General features: G+C 65.7%; 1 protein-coding gene across 4 annotated transcripts in view; it reads right to left on the minus strand.

The window, feature by feature from the left end:
- LHX6 (LIM homeobox 6) overlaps positions 1 to 12,936 on the minus strand; it is a 23,179-nt gene extending 10,243 nt beyond the window's left edge. For 2 of the 4 annotated variants that reach the window (XM_075439782.1, XM_075439783.1), the window contains exons 1-9: positions 12,889 to 12,936; positions 12,240 to 12,380; positions 11,738 to 11,920; positions 11,519 to 11,640; positions 6,498 to 6,718; positions 3,311 to 3,411; positions 3,137 to 3,232; positions 1,029 to 1,203; positions 250 to 353 (exon numbers count right to left, since the gene is read on the minus strand). In XM_075439782.1, the coding sequence (XP_075295897.1) occupies positions 250 to 353; positions 1,029 to 1,203; positions 3,137 to 3,232; positions 3,311 to 3,411; positions 6,498 to 6,718; positions 11,519 to 11,640; positions 11,738 to 11,920; positions 12,240 to 12,344 (1,107 nt within the window). In that variant the 5' untranslated portion in view covers positions 12,345 to 12,380; positions 12,889 to 12,936. Of the gene's footprint in view, positions 1 to 249; positions 354 to 1,028; positions 1,204 to 3,136; positions 3,233 to 3,310; positions 3,412 to 6,497; positions 6,719 to 11,518; positions 11,641 to 11,737; positions 11,921 to 12,239; positions 12,381 to 12,888 lie in introns of those variants that run through there. The other 2 variants (XM_075439781.1, XM_075439784.1) reach the window with 2 other exon arrangements.
- Between the last annotated feature and the right edge of the window lie 1,710 nt (positions 12,937 to 14,646).

Here is a 14,646-nt window from a genome sequence, read left to right on the forward strand (position 1 = left end):
GTGGGCACAGCGTCCCAGCACATCACCACACCGTGGGGTACTTGGTGAAGAACAAAGCGATGCCATTTGGACCAACGGTTGGTACGTTGATCTAGGGCCACCAAAACTAAGGAAAGACACATGAGTGGGTGGCAGCTGCCAGAGATGATGGAGAAGCAGTGATGCTGACAGGAGACGGCAGCGGCAATGGTGTTACACAAAAATCTTTGCTATGGTTGAGGTTTAGCCCCAAAAAGGGACTGCGATTACCTTCTCACCCCTGTTAGGCAGAGGTCCTTCCATGTCTGCTTTGAGGTGCACTGGTGGAGCAGTGTAGGGAAGTCTACAGTGCACTTGTCCACACTGTACCTGACCTGTGGATGAGAAGAGGCTTCAGCCTCCGTTACTACAAACAACACGCGCCCTGCCACCAGCACGGTCCGGCTCCCACCGGGGAGCGGCTCGGGACGAGGAAGGGGTGCCCGGTGGGTCAGGCAGCGGTGCGGCAGGAGCCGCGTTTCACGACGGCCGCGTGGGCGAGGGAGGGGAGAAGCCTCACAAGAGACACGGAGCCAAAACCTCCGTCTGGGCATGACCAAAGCTGCCCGCCGCTCGCAAATGATTCACCAGCGCTTGGCAACTGTCAGAGAAAGCAGCTCTGATCTGCTGAGCAGGAAGGAGACCACTCGACCACCCAGCTCAAGAGGGCACATTCATGCCTCTTCTCCATGACAAAGAAAACACAAGGAAGGGCAAGGACCAGCCAGTTAAAACCCTGGCAGTGACTTCCCTGGGGATGAGATATGGAGGGAAAGAGGCCGCAGCAGCCCCCTCTCCCCTCCTTCTCGCATCTGGGGCTTCTCTTTAAATGGCTCCTCAGAAAATCCCAAAGTTCATCAGACCACAAGGAGGAGGAGGAGGAGCGCGTGCACCAGCTGTGCAAGGGAGTACAAGGGTGTTTTTGACCGTGCTCAGTGCCGTGGTCCTGCTGCCCGCTGCCCGGCCGCCCCGAGCACCCCGCTGCCCAAGCCTCGCCAGCTGGCACTTACTTTCTATGTATCCGTGCAGCGTCACCATCCGGGCCCGCTCCGGGCTGCTGAAGGGCGAGTAGTGAATGTCGTCGGAGAGCGAGGAAGGGATGCGGGACGGGGGGGCTCCCGAGGGCGGCACCGTGTGCTGGGGGGTGTGTTTTTTATGGCGGGCTCTGCAGTTTTGAAACCAAACCTGAAACAAAAGCAGCAAACCCTGCGTCGGTGGAGAGACAAGTGTGGTCCTTCACCAAGACCCCGTGATGGGTGTCGCTTCCAAGTATTTAAAAAAAAGGAAAGGAACCAAATGTAGAAACCTGCACGCTGAAATAGCTCACCAGCATTCCGCCACCTTCCCCAGCTTTGTTTTGCACTCACTGGAGCAAGAGCTTTGTCTCAAGACCGTGCCTGAGGTGGCACCTCGGCTCTTCACTGGTCCTGGTCAAAACCCGCACCGTTCTTTATTCGGGTAATTAAAACTTCCAAGCTTGTCGCAGGAGGCACTGAGTGAAACGCCCTGAGTAGGCAAGGCAGAAGCTCACATCCATGATCACACCGTTCCCTTCCACACGGAAATAATTTTAACAGCAAGCTGCTCCCTGAGCTCGCCGGGCAGTGAAGGCCCTGGGGAATGGCACCAAACCGGCTGGGGGCACGGCCAGGCAGAAACCCCCCCCGTACCCCAGCTTCGGCCCGGTTCATCCATCCCCGCCGGCAGAAAGCCTCGTCCCTGCACGGCTTCCACGGCAAATGATGGAGCACCCGTCAAGGTCTTATTTAGATTCTAACCTTCAACCCCAGCCAGCCTGGCCTCAGAGCGCGGCTGAGATCAGCGGGGAAATGCATCAGCATTGGCAAGACAAGGTGCAAGGCGAGGCAAAACCCATAAAAGCTTAGACAGGGAGAAGGTGTGACTCTAGGAATGATGAAGACGATGCTGTTTGAATCACTGGGGTTTGTTGCGTTCAGAAACCACATCAGCGGAACATTCAAGCTCAGAGAAGAGGGTGCTGCGGTGGGACACAGCCCCACTCCGTCTGAGCAGAGGGATGAGCCCTCTGACCATATCTCACGGCTTCTAATTAAAGGAACAGTTAGAGAATTACATCCTAGAGTTAAAACATGCACCGGGCGGGGGGGGCGGAGCTATGCTAATGCGATGATTTCTTTCTTATGCTTTAATTTAAGATAGCTGGGAGTAAAAATCTTCTCCAAGGCTGAGCTAAGCTCAGGTCTCCGAGGCCGAGCACGCTGGACCACAGCGAAGGAAACAGTCGTAAGCATTTGACAAATTGTTTCCTGTTCAAAGAGCCTTTAAAAAATATTCACATAAAAAATAGCCCAGTGTGCAGATTGCCTGGTCTTTAGCTAAATGAAGAATCTCAGTGACCGAGGCTCGAGCCAGATTTTCACACACACGAAATTTAAACGTGTTACTGGCAAAGCAATCCTGGATGAAAGCTCCAAATTCATTTTAATCACTGGTGTTTTTACTGCGTGCAGAAAGTACGTCAGCAGAACATTAAAGCGACGAGCAGAAGTGTCACCGAGGGGCGAAGCTGGGCTGTCTACGGGGACGGCGAGCCGGGAGTTGCAGAGGGGACATTTCCCTCCGTCCCTACGACACTGCTGTCCCTCCCCTCCCGAACAGCACGGGCGCGGGGTCCCCTGGGGTCCCCTGGGGCTGTGAAACCCCTTTTGCTTTAAGCTTCCCCATCCCAACGCTTCCCGCAGCAGCCGGCTCTGCCTGCTCCCGGCGGGAACGGCTGCCAGGGACGTGCCCGCGCTGCCGTGCCCGCTGCCGGGGCAGAGCACAGAGCTGCTAACGGCAGCTTTCCCACCCAGCAATTTATTGGGCCTGACTGGGGTTGTATGGGTTGGGATTTTTTTTTTTTATTAATTGCATCACCAGAGGGAAAAACAAACAGAAAACCCACGGGCGAGACAAAGAAAGGATGGTGCTGGCATCGCTACGGGACTCGGCGAAGCTAACGAAGCTGCTGGCTGCTGCAAGCCCCGAGGTCGATGTGCGGGAGCGAGGGGCTACGGGGAGGTGAGCAGCAGCCTTTGGGTGAAGCCCCTCTGCCCCCTTCCTCGCCCGCCGGTGCCCGTCCCTGCGCACCCCTCACCTGAATGACCCTCCGACTCAGCCCCGTCATGTCCGCCAGCTTCTGCAGCGTCTGTGCGTCGGGGTTGTTGTCCTGAGCGAACTGTGCCTGCATGACCTGGGTGGGAGAGGAGAGCGGGGCTCAGGATGCGGCCGGGCAGCCGCAGCCCCCCGGCCCCCAGCCCAGCCCCGCTACCTGCAGCTGCTCGGCGGTGAAGGAGGTGCGGGCCCTCTTGGCCGGCTTCGGCTGGCTGTCCTGCTCCGAGGGCACAGCCCCCTCCAGCGTGATCCCGTTGCCTACGAGAGAGCAGCCCCGCGGGTCAGAACCTCCCTGCTGAGCCCCTCCACGCGCCGGGACGGAGCCACCATCAGCCCCAAAGGGTTGGCCACTGAATTAGGAAAAATGCAGTAAGTGGGTGGAAGGTGCAGGGGATGAGGGATGGGCAAACGGCAGGAGGATGATGGATTTTGAGATGATGTCCCACCGGTCCTGAGCCGTGGTCACCACTTGGCCACGTCCCCCAGCAAGCAGCTCGGGAGGGGACCCTGCCTCTGCCAGCTCACCAGCACCCATCCCTCCTGCCCCACGCTGCTCCCCACCACCCCGGCAGGCACTGCCTCCGTCGGCTGCTCCCTTTGCTCAGAGCGTTTCACAGAATCCCAGCATGGCAGGGGTCAGCAGGACCCTCTGTGGGTCACCCAGCCCAACCCCCTGCCCAAGCAGGGTCACCCACAGCAGGCTGCACAGCACCGCGGCCAGGCGGGGCTGGAATATCTCCAGAGAAGGAGACTTTCACTGCGCTCTTCACTCCTCTCCCTGGCCCCAAACCCTCCCGGCACCCCGACCTCCTCCTCCCGGCTCCGGAGCAGCGGCAGGAGCAGCACCGTCCCCATGGCCATGGGGTGCCCGCGCTCCCCACGTCCCGCAGGGGACTGTCCGCCCGCTCGCCAAGCGCAGCGTCGGGGCGAGCCCAGCCCCGCTCACGCAGCCACGGAGCCTTGGGGCGCGTGGCCGGAGCCGGGGTCCCCGCGGCAGCCCGTGGCCGGGCGCTCTCGCGAAGCACCCGTGGGTGATGGATGAGGGAGGATGCCTGAGCGGGGCTGGCGCTTGCCCCGCTCCCAGGATGCGCCTGCACAACCCGGTGCTCGCTCTGCGAGCTGGACCGGGCTGTGATTGTCTTGGCTGGAGTTGAAGGACTTTCTCATATAGTTTGACTTGTTCTTTTAGGATGATGAATGGGACTCTGACTTCAGCAACATCTGTTTATTTTTCTTGTATGTAAAACCTCATGTGCAGAAGAAATCGCTGGGTAATTACTGGACGGGGGGAGCGTGGCCCTCCAACTCGGCAGCAACTGCAGCTCTCCGCAGCGATCCCATCCCCTGCTCAAAACCAGGGGACGCTTGGACACAGGAACCCACGCAGGGCACTCCCCAGGACACAGGAACCCACTCCAGGACACAGGTACCCACACAGGGCACTCCCCAGGACACAGGAACCCACGCAGGGCGCTCCCCAGGACACAGGTACCCACGCAGGGCTCTCCCCAGGACACAGGTACCCATGCAGGGCACTCGCCAGGACACAGGTACCCACGCCAGGACACAGGTACCCACGCAGGGCACTCCCCAGGACACAGGTACCCACGCCAGGACACAGGAACCCACGCAGGGCGCTCCCCAGGACACAGGTACCCACGCCAGGACACAGCAACCCACGCAGGGCACTCCCCAGGACACAGGTACCCACGCAGGGCGCTCCCCAGGACACAGGTACCCACGCAGGGCTCTCCCCAGGACACAGGTACCCATGCAGGGCACTCGCCAGGACACAGGTACCCATGCCAGGACACAGGTACCCACGCAGGGCACTCCCCAGGACACAGGAACCCACGCCAGGACACAGGTACCCACGCCAGGACACAGGTACCCACGCAGGGCGCTCCCCAGGACACAGGTACCCACGCCAGGACACAGGAACCCACGCAGGGCACTCCCCAGGACACAGGAACCCACTCAGGGCACTCGCCACGTGCCCCAGCGCTGCCCCGACACCGCGGGGCTCAGCCCGCAGCAGCAGGACCCTACGCGCAGCGGCAAACCCACCGCCCTCCCTGGGCTGGCCTGACAGCTCTGCCCAGTGCCAGCCCCGCTGTCCTCGCGCCCGCCTGCTCCTCCGGGCCACGCAGCTTCTCCCCCTCCATCCCTGCTCCCCACCGCCGCGCTCGCGCCTCCGCAGCAGCCGACCGTATGGACCAAGACACCGCAAGCCGCGTCCCGAGCCGGGACCCTCCCAGTCCAACCGGGCACCCTGTTTTCACCCTCTCACTCAAACACTGGAAACAGAAACACGGAGTATTTTCATGTCGGGTTGTGAACGGCCCCCACATGCTGCACGGGCCGGGACACAGCGTTTGCCTCCCCGTGCCCACCAAGCCCTAGCGAGGGGCACGGTGGGCTGGAGCCGTGCTCCCGGCCAGGGCAGCCCCAGCACCAGGAGGGTCTTGGGCACGGGGGCTGGTGGGAGGGTGGCCCCAAGCACTTCCCTCCGTGACTCTGCGGCTGCGCAGCATCCCTGGGCAGCCTCCCCGCGCCCGGCGCAGCGTCCACATGATAAAAGCAAGCAGCCTCGCAGCCGCCGCGGCCACGTCACCGCGCAGGCACCAGCGTGGGACGGATACGGACGTGGCAGGAGCTGACCGGGCTCCCTCCTGCGCTGGGCACCGCTGAGCTCCCACGGCACTGAGCCCCGGAGGCTGCCTGCTCCCCCGAGCTGCGGCCACTGCCGTGTCTACAGCTCTCTGGCCTCCCCGTGCACCACGTCAGACCAACCGCACCGATCCGCTCCTCCCAGCACCCCTCCGGTGGCTCCACGCAGGAGGACGGGGCTGGGCTGTGCCCATGGGGACGGGGGCTGTGACGCTGCGTGACCTTGGTGTCACCGGCTGGACTGGGAAAGCAGAGGCTGGCCGGCAGCTCGCCCATCGCCACGACGGGGACAGCAGCGTGCTGCACGGTCCAGCTGGGAGCGGCACGTCCCCGGACGGGCAGGGCGGGTGGAAAATGATGGGAAGGTTTTGTCGGACGGCCAGCTTTCCCACCTTCTAGATTTATGACTCACAGCCTCAAAATCCCAGCGGCTTCCCCGTGCACCACAGGCCAGGCTGCGTGGGACCAGGGGCTTGTCCCCAGCACGCAGGTCTGCCACGAGCCGCGGGCGCTGCCGACACGTTGGCCACCCCTCATAAGCCCCCCCAGGGCCACCCATCACCTCCTTTTAGTGCCGAGGGGACCAAACCCTGGCACCCTGTGATGGGGGTGAGTGCAGGGGACAGGGACGGACCCCGGGGCGAGGCCGCGACCGCGGCGTTGGGACTGCGTACCGTTTTCTGCCGCTCGCTTGAGGTTCTCTATCATGGTGTCGTAGTGAATCCGGCACAGCACCTTCTCCTCCACCAAGCCGAACTCCTCGCCGGTGGAGAGCTGCCGCTTGCAGGAGAAGCAGGCGAAGCAGGCGAGGTGGTAGGCGTTGCCGCGCGCTCGCCGCACCCAGTCGCTGGCGTAGATCTGCCTGCCGCAGCGGGCACACTTGGTACCAAACCGGCTGCGGGAGGAGAAGGAGGCAAGGTGAGGGCAGGCAGGGCGAGGGCAGGCAGGGCGAGGGCAGGCAGCACAACGCCGGGGTGCGGGCGCTGCTGCCAGCCCCGCCGCTCGCCCCATCCAGCCCAAACCCCCTCCGCGGGCAGCGACTCCCCGCACCCCCGCGGCGCCAGCCGTGGCCGAGGGGCTGAGGGTGACGCGGAGCCGTGAATCAGCTTCCAAGCCCGTGGGCTTTTTTATTTTGATAACAGCCAGCGCGAGACTCGGATGGAAACTGTGTCGGAGCCGATTCTCTCCTGCTGCCATAAATCAAAACATGTGTTTTCTCCTCACACGTACAGCCGCATGCATCTGCTTTTCCTCCTCCGAGGAGGTCTCCTCGCCGCGAGAGGATGATGCTCACGCACGAGCTACACTCGGTGCGACGCAGAGGCCACAAGACGGCCAGGATCCCCACGCCGGGCGCGTTTGTAGAAGCCCCATTTCTGCCAGGACGCGGCCGGCCGAGGGCGAGCGATCCCCGGGGAGCAGCAGATGCGGCCCCGCAGCCCTGGGCCAGCACCTGCCGGGGGGGCTGCCCACAGCGCGGCAGGGCCAGCCACGGCTGCTGCATTTTAGTACAACGGCTGCATTTAAAAAAAAATAAATGCAACAAGCAGCAGCAAGAGCAGCAGGGGAGAAGCGAGCATCTCCCCCATCACCGCAGAGCCGGTGCTGGCCCCGACGCAGCCCCGATCGCAGCCGCTGCGCTTCCCCATGCACCCACCGCTGCCGCCTCGGGGTCCCCAGCGATCCCCCCGGCCCCCGACGCTCCCAGCCCTGCTGCCACCCGAGCAGCTCCAGCATCTCGCAGCGCAGGCACGGAACGCCGAGAAGAGACGAGCGCAGGAGACCCCTCGGTGTCAGTGGGCCGGGGAGCCCAGGCCAGCCCACCGCAGCCAACGCGCGCTGCCCACGCCCGGCCCCACGCCGCGGAGCTGCCGCCCGCCGCAGAAAGACCGTCCTGTGCTGGAATTACTAATTGCAAAACTATTTGGGAGGAAAAGGAAGGTTTAAATTTTTCAGCCTGACCATAGCTGACCGAAAAAAAAAAATAAAATGAAATAGAAAGGGCTGCCTTCGCGAGGACATTTCTGCGCTGAAATTATACAGAGACTGAGCTAAGAGACGTCGCTAATTTACTTCAGATGGGAGCGCTGTACACTGACTTTGTGCCAGCTAGTTTATATAAACGCACAAACAAAAGAACTGTATTAATTTTTTATTTAGAAGTAAAGATCATTCCTGTAAATTGAATTACTTTGAACAATGTGCTATGTAAACAGTCGTACTCGCTGAACGGTATCAAACGGCGGGCAGGCTCACCCAGCTAATAGCACGTGGTAATCGCCGCTCCCCGCTCGAATCACAGCGGCGAGGGGGGGCACAGCACTCGGGGAGCGAGGGGAAACTGAGGCACGGGGAGGGTCACACGTCCCCGTCACACAACCCAGCCGGGGTCTGGGGGAGACACGCGGGTGGCCCCAGACCCCCAGCCCGGCGGTTCCCAGGGAGGGGGCAGGGGCTGCGGGGCCGCAGCAGGCAGCGATGACGCCGCTGCCGCAGAGCCACGGCGCGGGCAGCGGCACCGGCAGCCACCGACGCTGCGCCCGCAGCTCTTGGCCTCTGGCACCAGCCACAGCCAAGGGGCTGCGCAGCGAGCTGAGCTGGGGCCGGGCACCCGCTGCCCCCCAGCAGGGACCCTCACCGACGCAGGACCAGGGGGAGAAACGCCGGCAAGCAGCCTGCCCTGACCCGTCGCTGCTGGGAATAACGGCTTGAAAATAAACCAGACTTCTGTTCACCGAGCTCGCAGGACAGGGAGAGCCCAAAGAGCCCCGTCCGCGAGGGGCAGCAGGCGAGGGGCTCCCCAGGGCTCCTGGCAGCGACGGGGATGGGGACAGGGCCGCACAGCGGTGGGAGACGCAGAGCCAGAAGCTTTCCCCGAGCCCAGCACCGCAGCACGGGCCGGGGCACCACCGATACCGGCCGGAGCTGTTGGCTCAGGCCCCACGCGTGGCTTGTGGCCGGGTGAGCAGACGCTCCCAGCTCGCCGCCACGGTTAGTGCCGGGAGATGGAAACTGCCAACAGCATTACCAGGAAAAACGCATCCTCCAAAAACTCGTCCCACCCCAGGGGCAGCCGCCACATCTGGGGCAGAGCAGGGGCGGGAGGACACCCCGGTGCGTCCCGGCTCTGCCGCCGCTCCCGGAGCCCTGCTGTCCATCTCCGCCTGCGGGATGCGGACAGGGACACGCAGGGCTCCAACCACCCCGTCTCCTCCTGCGCCCGCTCCGTGGAAAGCCCCTAACACAGCCCCCCGCGTCCGCTGCCAGACGTCACCCCGAAGCGCACGGCAGACCGGCGGCGTGCGAGCCCATCTCCGCGCCGAGCCGCGGCAGAGCTCCAGCAGGAGCATCGTCGCAGCAGGGCAGGACGGCGAGGGCCGACAGAGCCCACCCAGGCCACAGCCGGGCTGCGGGCGCTGGCCCACCCGTGGCACAGCTCTTTTGCTGCCCCAGACCCCACGCTCCCGTGCCCAGGCCGGGAGCCACGGGGGTCACACCGCGATCACGCCGGGCCTCCCCGCGACCGGAGCCGTGGGAGCTTGGCCGCGAGCAGCCCTCGCATTGCCCGGGAACACGATGTTCTGCTCAGTAAGCTCCAATTTTAATTTGGTTCTCCTCGAAGCGACGGAGCCCTGGATGCCAAACGCAATTATTTGACAAGACACAGGAAACAGCAGCGTTTGCTGGAAAAACGCGTGTGAGGCCGCGGAGCTGCGGCAGCGCCAGCGCCTACGCAGCCCCTCACGTGAACGGGGACGAGAAGGACGGACAGACCAGGCCAAAACGGGCTCCCCGTCGGGCAGCGGTGCCGTGCCCGTGGGTGGCCCCACGCCTGACGGCCCCCCCAGCCCCGGCTGCCCGCGAACGGCCCCGGCTCGCGGGGAATTAGCGGCGGTGCAAGGCAAGCTGCGGTGAGCTCCACGCAGAGCGCATCCCGCCGCCCCTTCCCATCTGCCTTGGCTCCACAGACCCGCACGTGTTAGGACGGCTTTTCTGCTTTCCTTTTTTTTAAACAGAAAAAGAAAAAACAAAAAAGCCACACACTTCATCTGCAGCAAACAATAAATACTAAAAAAAAAATTAAAAATATCTCAAGAGTCGGATTTGCCCTTTGCCGAGTGTCGGGTTCCGGCTGCTCCCGGGAACTGGGGCCGAGTTTGCCCAGGGGCTGCCGGGTGGGAGGGGGCTGCCCCGACCGACCCCAGCCCCGACGGCAGCGGCTCGACCGGGCGGGCTCCGCCGCGGCTTCCCCGGGAGGGAGCGACCCCCGCGGCGGGGCCGGCCCGGGGCTCGGCCGGGGGTCGCAGCCAGCCCCGCGGACCCGAGGGTCGCGGGGCCGCTCCCGCCGCACGCCGTTTCACACATCCTCCCCCCCCCAAAAAAGACCCCAACCCCTATTTTTCAGCAGAAAGGCGGGTGCGAAGCGCGGCGCGGGGCCCCCCCCGCAGCAGCCGCCCGGGGACCGGGGGGGTCCCGCCGCCCCCGCGGCCGCTTTCGTTGTCGTTTCCCCGCGGCGGGCAGGGACCCGGGCGGGAGGCGGGGGGGTCTCTCGCCAAACGGGTTTGTTTCTAACGGATTCGGTTCGCCGGGTTCGCTCGAAGGCGACTTCGGGCTGCGGCCGCCGCGTTAAATCCGCGCTGGGAAGCGGCCGCTCGCAAAAAACCCGTTAACGGCATCGGAACAGCCGTTAATTAACGGAAAACGGCGAAAGGGCCCCGGCGCGGCAGGACGGCACCGCGGCCCCCCCGGGCCTTTCGGCCGAGAGCGAAGGAAATTTCCATGAAATCACAAAAATAACAATAATAATAATAATAATAAATAATAATAAAAAAGAAGAATTAGGGGTTTACAAACCCCAGTCACAACGACAACGGGGCAGGGCGCGGAGCGTCCCCCCCCGCAGCCGGCGGCACCGAGCCCGGCGGGGCCGGGGGCCGCGTCGGGGCTCCCCCCGCGGCAAACGCGAAGGAAACCTCGGAGATTTTCCCAGCCGAGCTCGCCCTGCCCGCGGCGGCCCCGGCCCGGGGTGCTGGAGGCGACCGGACCCTCCGGGGGTGACCCCCGCCGGTTTCCCCCCTCCCGGGGCAAACGGCGTTTCCGCGGCCCGACGAGCCGGGGGGAGTCAGGGCGGGGGGCGCGGGCGAGCGGCCGAGCCCCGGCGAGGAGGCTCCGCATCCTCCATCCCCCCCCGCCGCTCTTTTGGGAGAAAACCCCGCGGTTTGCGGTGCAGAAGGCTGCCGGAGCCGGCGGCAGTCCCCCCGCAGGACGCGCTCCCCCGGGGCTGCGGGACCGCCCCGAGCCCCCGGCCCGCCCGAGGGAGCCTGCGGGAATTCGTTTCGGTTCTTCACGCGCTCCCGCCGGCAAGTCGCGACGCGGTGTCGCCGACAGAGCTTTGTAGAAGCCGCTCGGCACGGCGAGCCGCCCGGTACCCGCTCCCCTCCCCGCAACGGCCCGGGCGCGGCCCCAGCCGGGGGGCTGGGGGGCACGGGGTGGGGGTCAGGAACCCCAGCTCCCGCTCCTCCCCGCGCCCCGAGGGGACGCGTCCCCGCCGGGCTGCTCCGGGGACCCGCACGACGTGACCAAACCTTCTCCCCGCCGGGGCGGACCCCGACCCCCTCCCCCTCCCGCATCACCCCGCAGCCTGGGGGGGGGGGGTCTTCAGCGCGGGGCCGCCCCGCAGCCCGCCGGCCCCTACCTGAAGTAGTCCATCTTGCAGAAGATCTCCTTGTTCTTGATGTAGCAGCTGTGCTGCTGCCGCAGCGAGGTGCGGCACACGGAGCACTCCAGGCAGCGGACGTGCCAGATGAGGTTGTTCACCTGCGGCGGTGGGGGGGGAAAGAAGGGGCTGAGACCACCCGGGGCTGCCCGCCGCCCCCCCACCCCCACCCCCCAACCCCCCCCCGCCGCCGCTCACCTTCAGCAGGTACCGGTCGAGGATCTCCAGCCCGCAGCTGGAGCAGACGTTCTTGCCGGCCGACGGCGTGGAGGAAGAGGAGGACGGCGGGGAGCAGACGGACGGCGTGGAGGGGGTGCTGGGCGCCGAGCGGGGGTCTTCCTTCTCCAGGGCGCCGGGCAGGGGCTCCCCGTCGGGCTGCGACTGCGGGCAGAGCCGTGGCGGGGCCGTCAGCCGGGTCCCCGCCGGCCCGGGCAGCCCCGCAGCCTCCCGGCCCCGCAGCCACCCGGTCCCCGCTGTCCCGGGCAGCCCCAGCCCGCCAGCCCCGCAGCCCCCGCCGTCCCGGGCAGCCCCGGCCCGCCAGCCCCGCAGCCCCCGCCGTCCCGGGCAGCCCCGGCCCGCCAGCCCCGCAGCCCCCGCCGTCCCGGGCAGCCCCGGCCCGCCAGCCCCGCAGTCCCCCGGCCCCGCAGCCCCCCGGCCCCCACCATCCCGGGCAGCCCCGCAGCCCCCCGGCCCCGCTCACCATGGCGCGGGCGTGCGGGTCGAGGCAGCGGGAGCTCCCCTTGGGCAGCGGCTCCGGCGGCATCACCTTGCGGGAGAGAGCGGGAGAGGCGGGCTGCGGCTCCATGCGCCGGCCGAGCGCGGGGCACCCTATATAAACCGCCTCAAAACAATAAATAAGAACTTTCTAGTGGCCATTTAAATCCTCCGCAACAAAAGCTGCGTCTCTTTAATGAAGCAATTTGAATGTGGATTGAATTCTCTCCCTGCCTGCACTTAACCCGGGCCTCTTGAAGTAATCGCTCGGTTCCCGTGCGAGCCAAGGCGCTGAAAAAACCCCGCAAACTACCTGCAATTAGAAATTGCCGTAAATGCCCGAGATAAGAGGTACCCAGAGTGTCAATTCCGGCTGTCAATCAGGGAATCCATCAGGCCACCCAAAGAATTGCAAATTTGATTTTTTTAATGGTAGTAATTAAAAAATCGAAATTCTTCCCCCCCCCCCCCTTCCCTCCGCCGAGCGCAAAACGCCCCAGAAAACGCCGGGATGGAAAAATCCTCCCCCCCCCCCAACCCCGGGTGCGGGAGGCAGCGAGCGGCCCCCGGCCCCGCTCCCACCGCGGGGGTCCCGGCCCCGCTCCCGGCCCCGACGGCAGCGCAGCGGCCCTCACCTTGCCCGCCCGGGCGCCGGCCGGGCCGCGGCGGGCGCGTCCCCGGGGCTGCCCGCCCTCATGGCTCCGGTGCGCGGGGCGGGCGCGCCCCGCTCCTCCCGCCGCCGCCGCTCTCCGTGCCCGCGGGCGGCGCGTCCCGGGGCCGCGGCAGGAAGGGCGGGGAGCCGCGCCGGCCCCGCTCCCCCGCCGGGGGCGGCCGCGGGCCGGGCAGGAAGCGGCGCCCCCCCCCCGCCGTCCCCCCGCCCCGGGGGCCGCCCGCCCCGCCGGGCCCCGCTACCTGCGGCGGGGGGGGAAGGAGGGGGGGGGGCCGGTGCTCCCCCGCCGCTCGGGCGCTGCCTGCCCCGACGGGGCGGACGGGCCGGGGTTGGGGCCGGGGCTCCCCGCAGCGCCGGCCCGGAGCGGGGTGGGGAGCGGCGGCGGGGAGCGCGTCTGGCCGCCCGCCTCTGCCCGGGCTTCATCAGTAACCCGATAATTCCCCGGCAAAGCCCCGGCAGCGCTTCCACCGCGGAGTAATTGCAGGACGGTAACGTGAGCTGATGGCGGCCGGGGATGGATCCTCGCCCTTATTGGTTTTGACAGCTAAATTGTTAACCGAGGGGGAAATCAGATGAAAGCCATCTTAGAATAAATACACGACATCGGGTTTAAACATCGAGGTTGCAAGAAAGCCCGGGAGACCCCCGGGAGACGCAGTGCAGGGCCCGCTGCGTGTCCTCGGCTCTGCGGCGGCCGAGCAGCACGGGGACAGGGACAAGTGCGGAGGAACGGTGCTGCCAAAGGACGATTCGAACCCCTCGCCCACGCCGGCAGGGGCTGAGTGAGCTCCCACTGCTCCAGGAGAAACACGGAGCGGTTTTCGTGGATGCAGCCGTGAAAGCTGCCTGCCCACGGCACGGGTCGGACCGGGGCGACGCGGGTGTCGTTCGCATCTGAGCGCGACGCAGGGCGGCAGGGGCCACGGCACACCGCGATGCAGCCCCGCCAGTGGCCTGCTCTGCTCTGCTCTGACGGTCACGGGCCAGGCACGCTGGGCCCCGCCAAGCCAGAACGGGCTCAGGAACGGGGCAGCTGCTGCCCAGCCACTGCCTTTCCCCGGCCTCAGGAGCCACGCTCGGCCGCTCTCCGGCCCTCGCTGCCTGCTGAGAGCGGGTGGATCGCCGAAGCGTGGTTTACACGGCTGCCTGCGCCAGGAACAGGGCCTGGGCAGCACTTGGGGATCGCAAAGCGGCAGAGGCGCTGGGTATCAGCACCAGCTTCATCCCCTTCCTCACCCCCAGGAGCTCCCTGTGCCAGCGCCGGAGTTCGGACAAGGCGGCAGCACGGAGGCTGCGTCGCAGCCCGCAGCTCAGCCCGAGCTGAGCCCGTCCCCACGGCGAAGGGAGTTCCGTACCTGTCCCGAGTGAGGGGGTCTCACCCTAGGCAGGAAGATTGTGGAAATACTGAGGGGAAATCCACACCATGGAGATGGTGAATGGTGTCCTCGGTACCCACCTCGCCCCCAGGGCTGTGCTGGAAGTGCAGGGGAAGGGCAGTGGCCCCAGGGGACAGGGCTGTCGGCCAGAGGCCAGCCCCAGCCCCCTCCCCGGGGGAGCAGGGTGCCAAGCCCAGCTCCCCTTCCCACCACCAACCTCCGCCCTCGCGGCTTCGGCGCTGGCTGCGTCCCCCACCCAAGCGACGCCACGCTTCCCGCTGCCTCTCGAACCCGCTTTACCACGGTGAACACACGAAGCCCCAGAGCCAACGCTCACAAAAACACAG

This window comes from Opisthocomus hoazin, chromosome 19 (assembly GCF_030867145.1).
Source record: "Opisthocomus hoazin isolate bOpiHoa1 chromosome 19, bOpiHoa1.hap1, whole genome shotgun sequence".
In the NCBI taxonomy this organism is placed as follows: Eukaryota; Metazoa; Chordata; class Aves; order Opisthocomiformes; family Opisthocomidae; genus Opisthocomus; species Opisthocomus hoazin.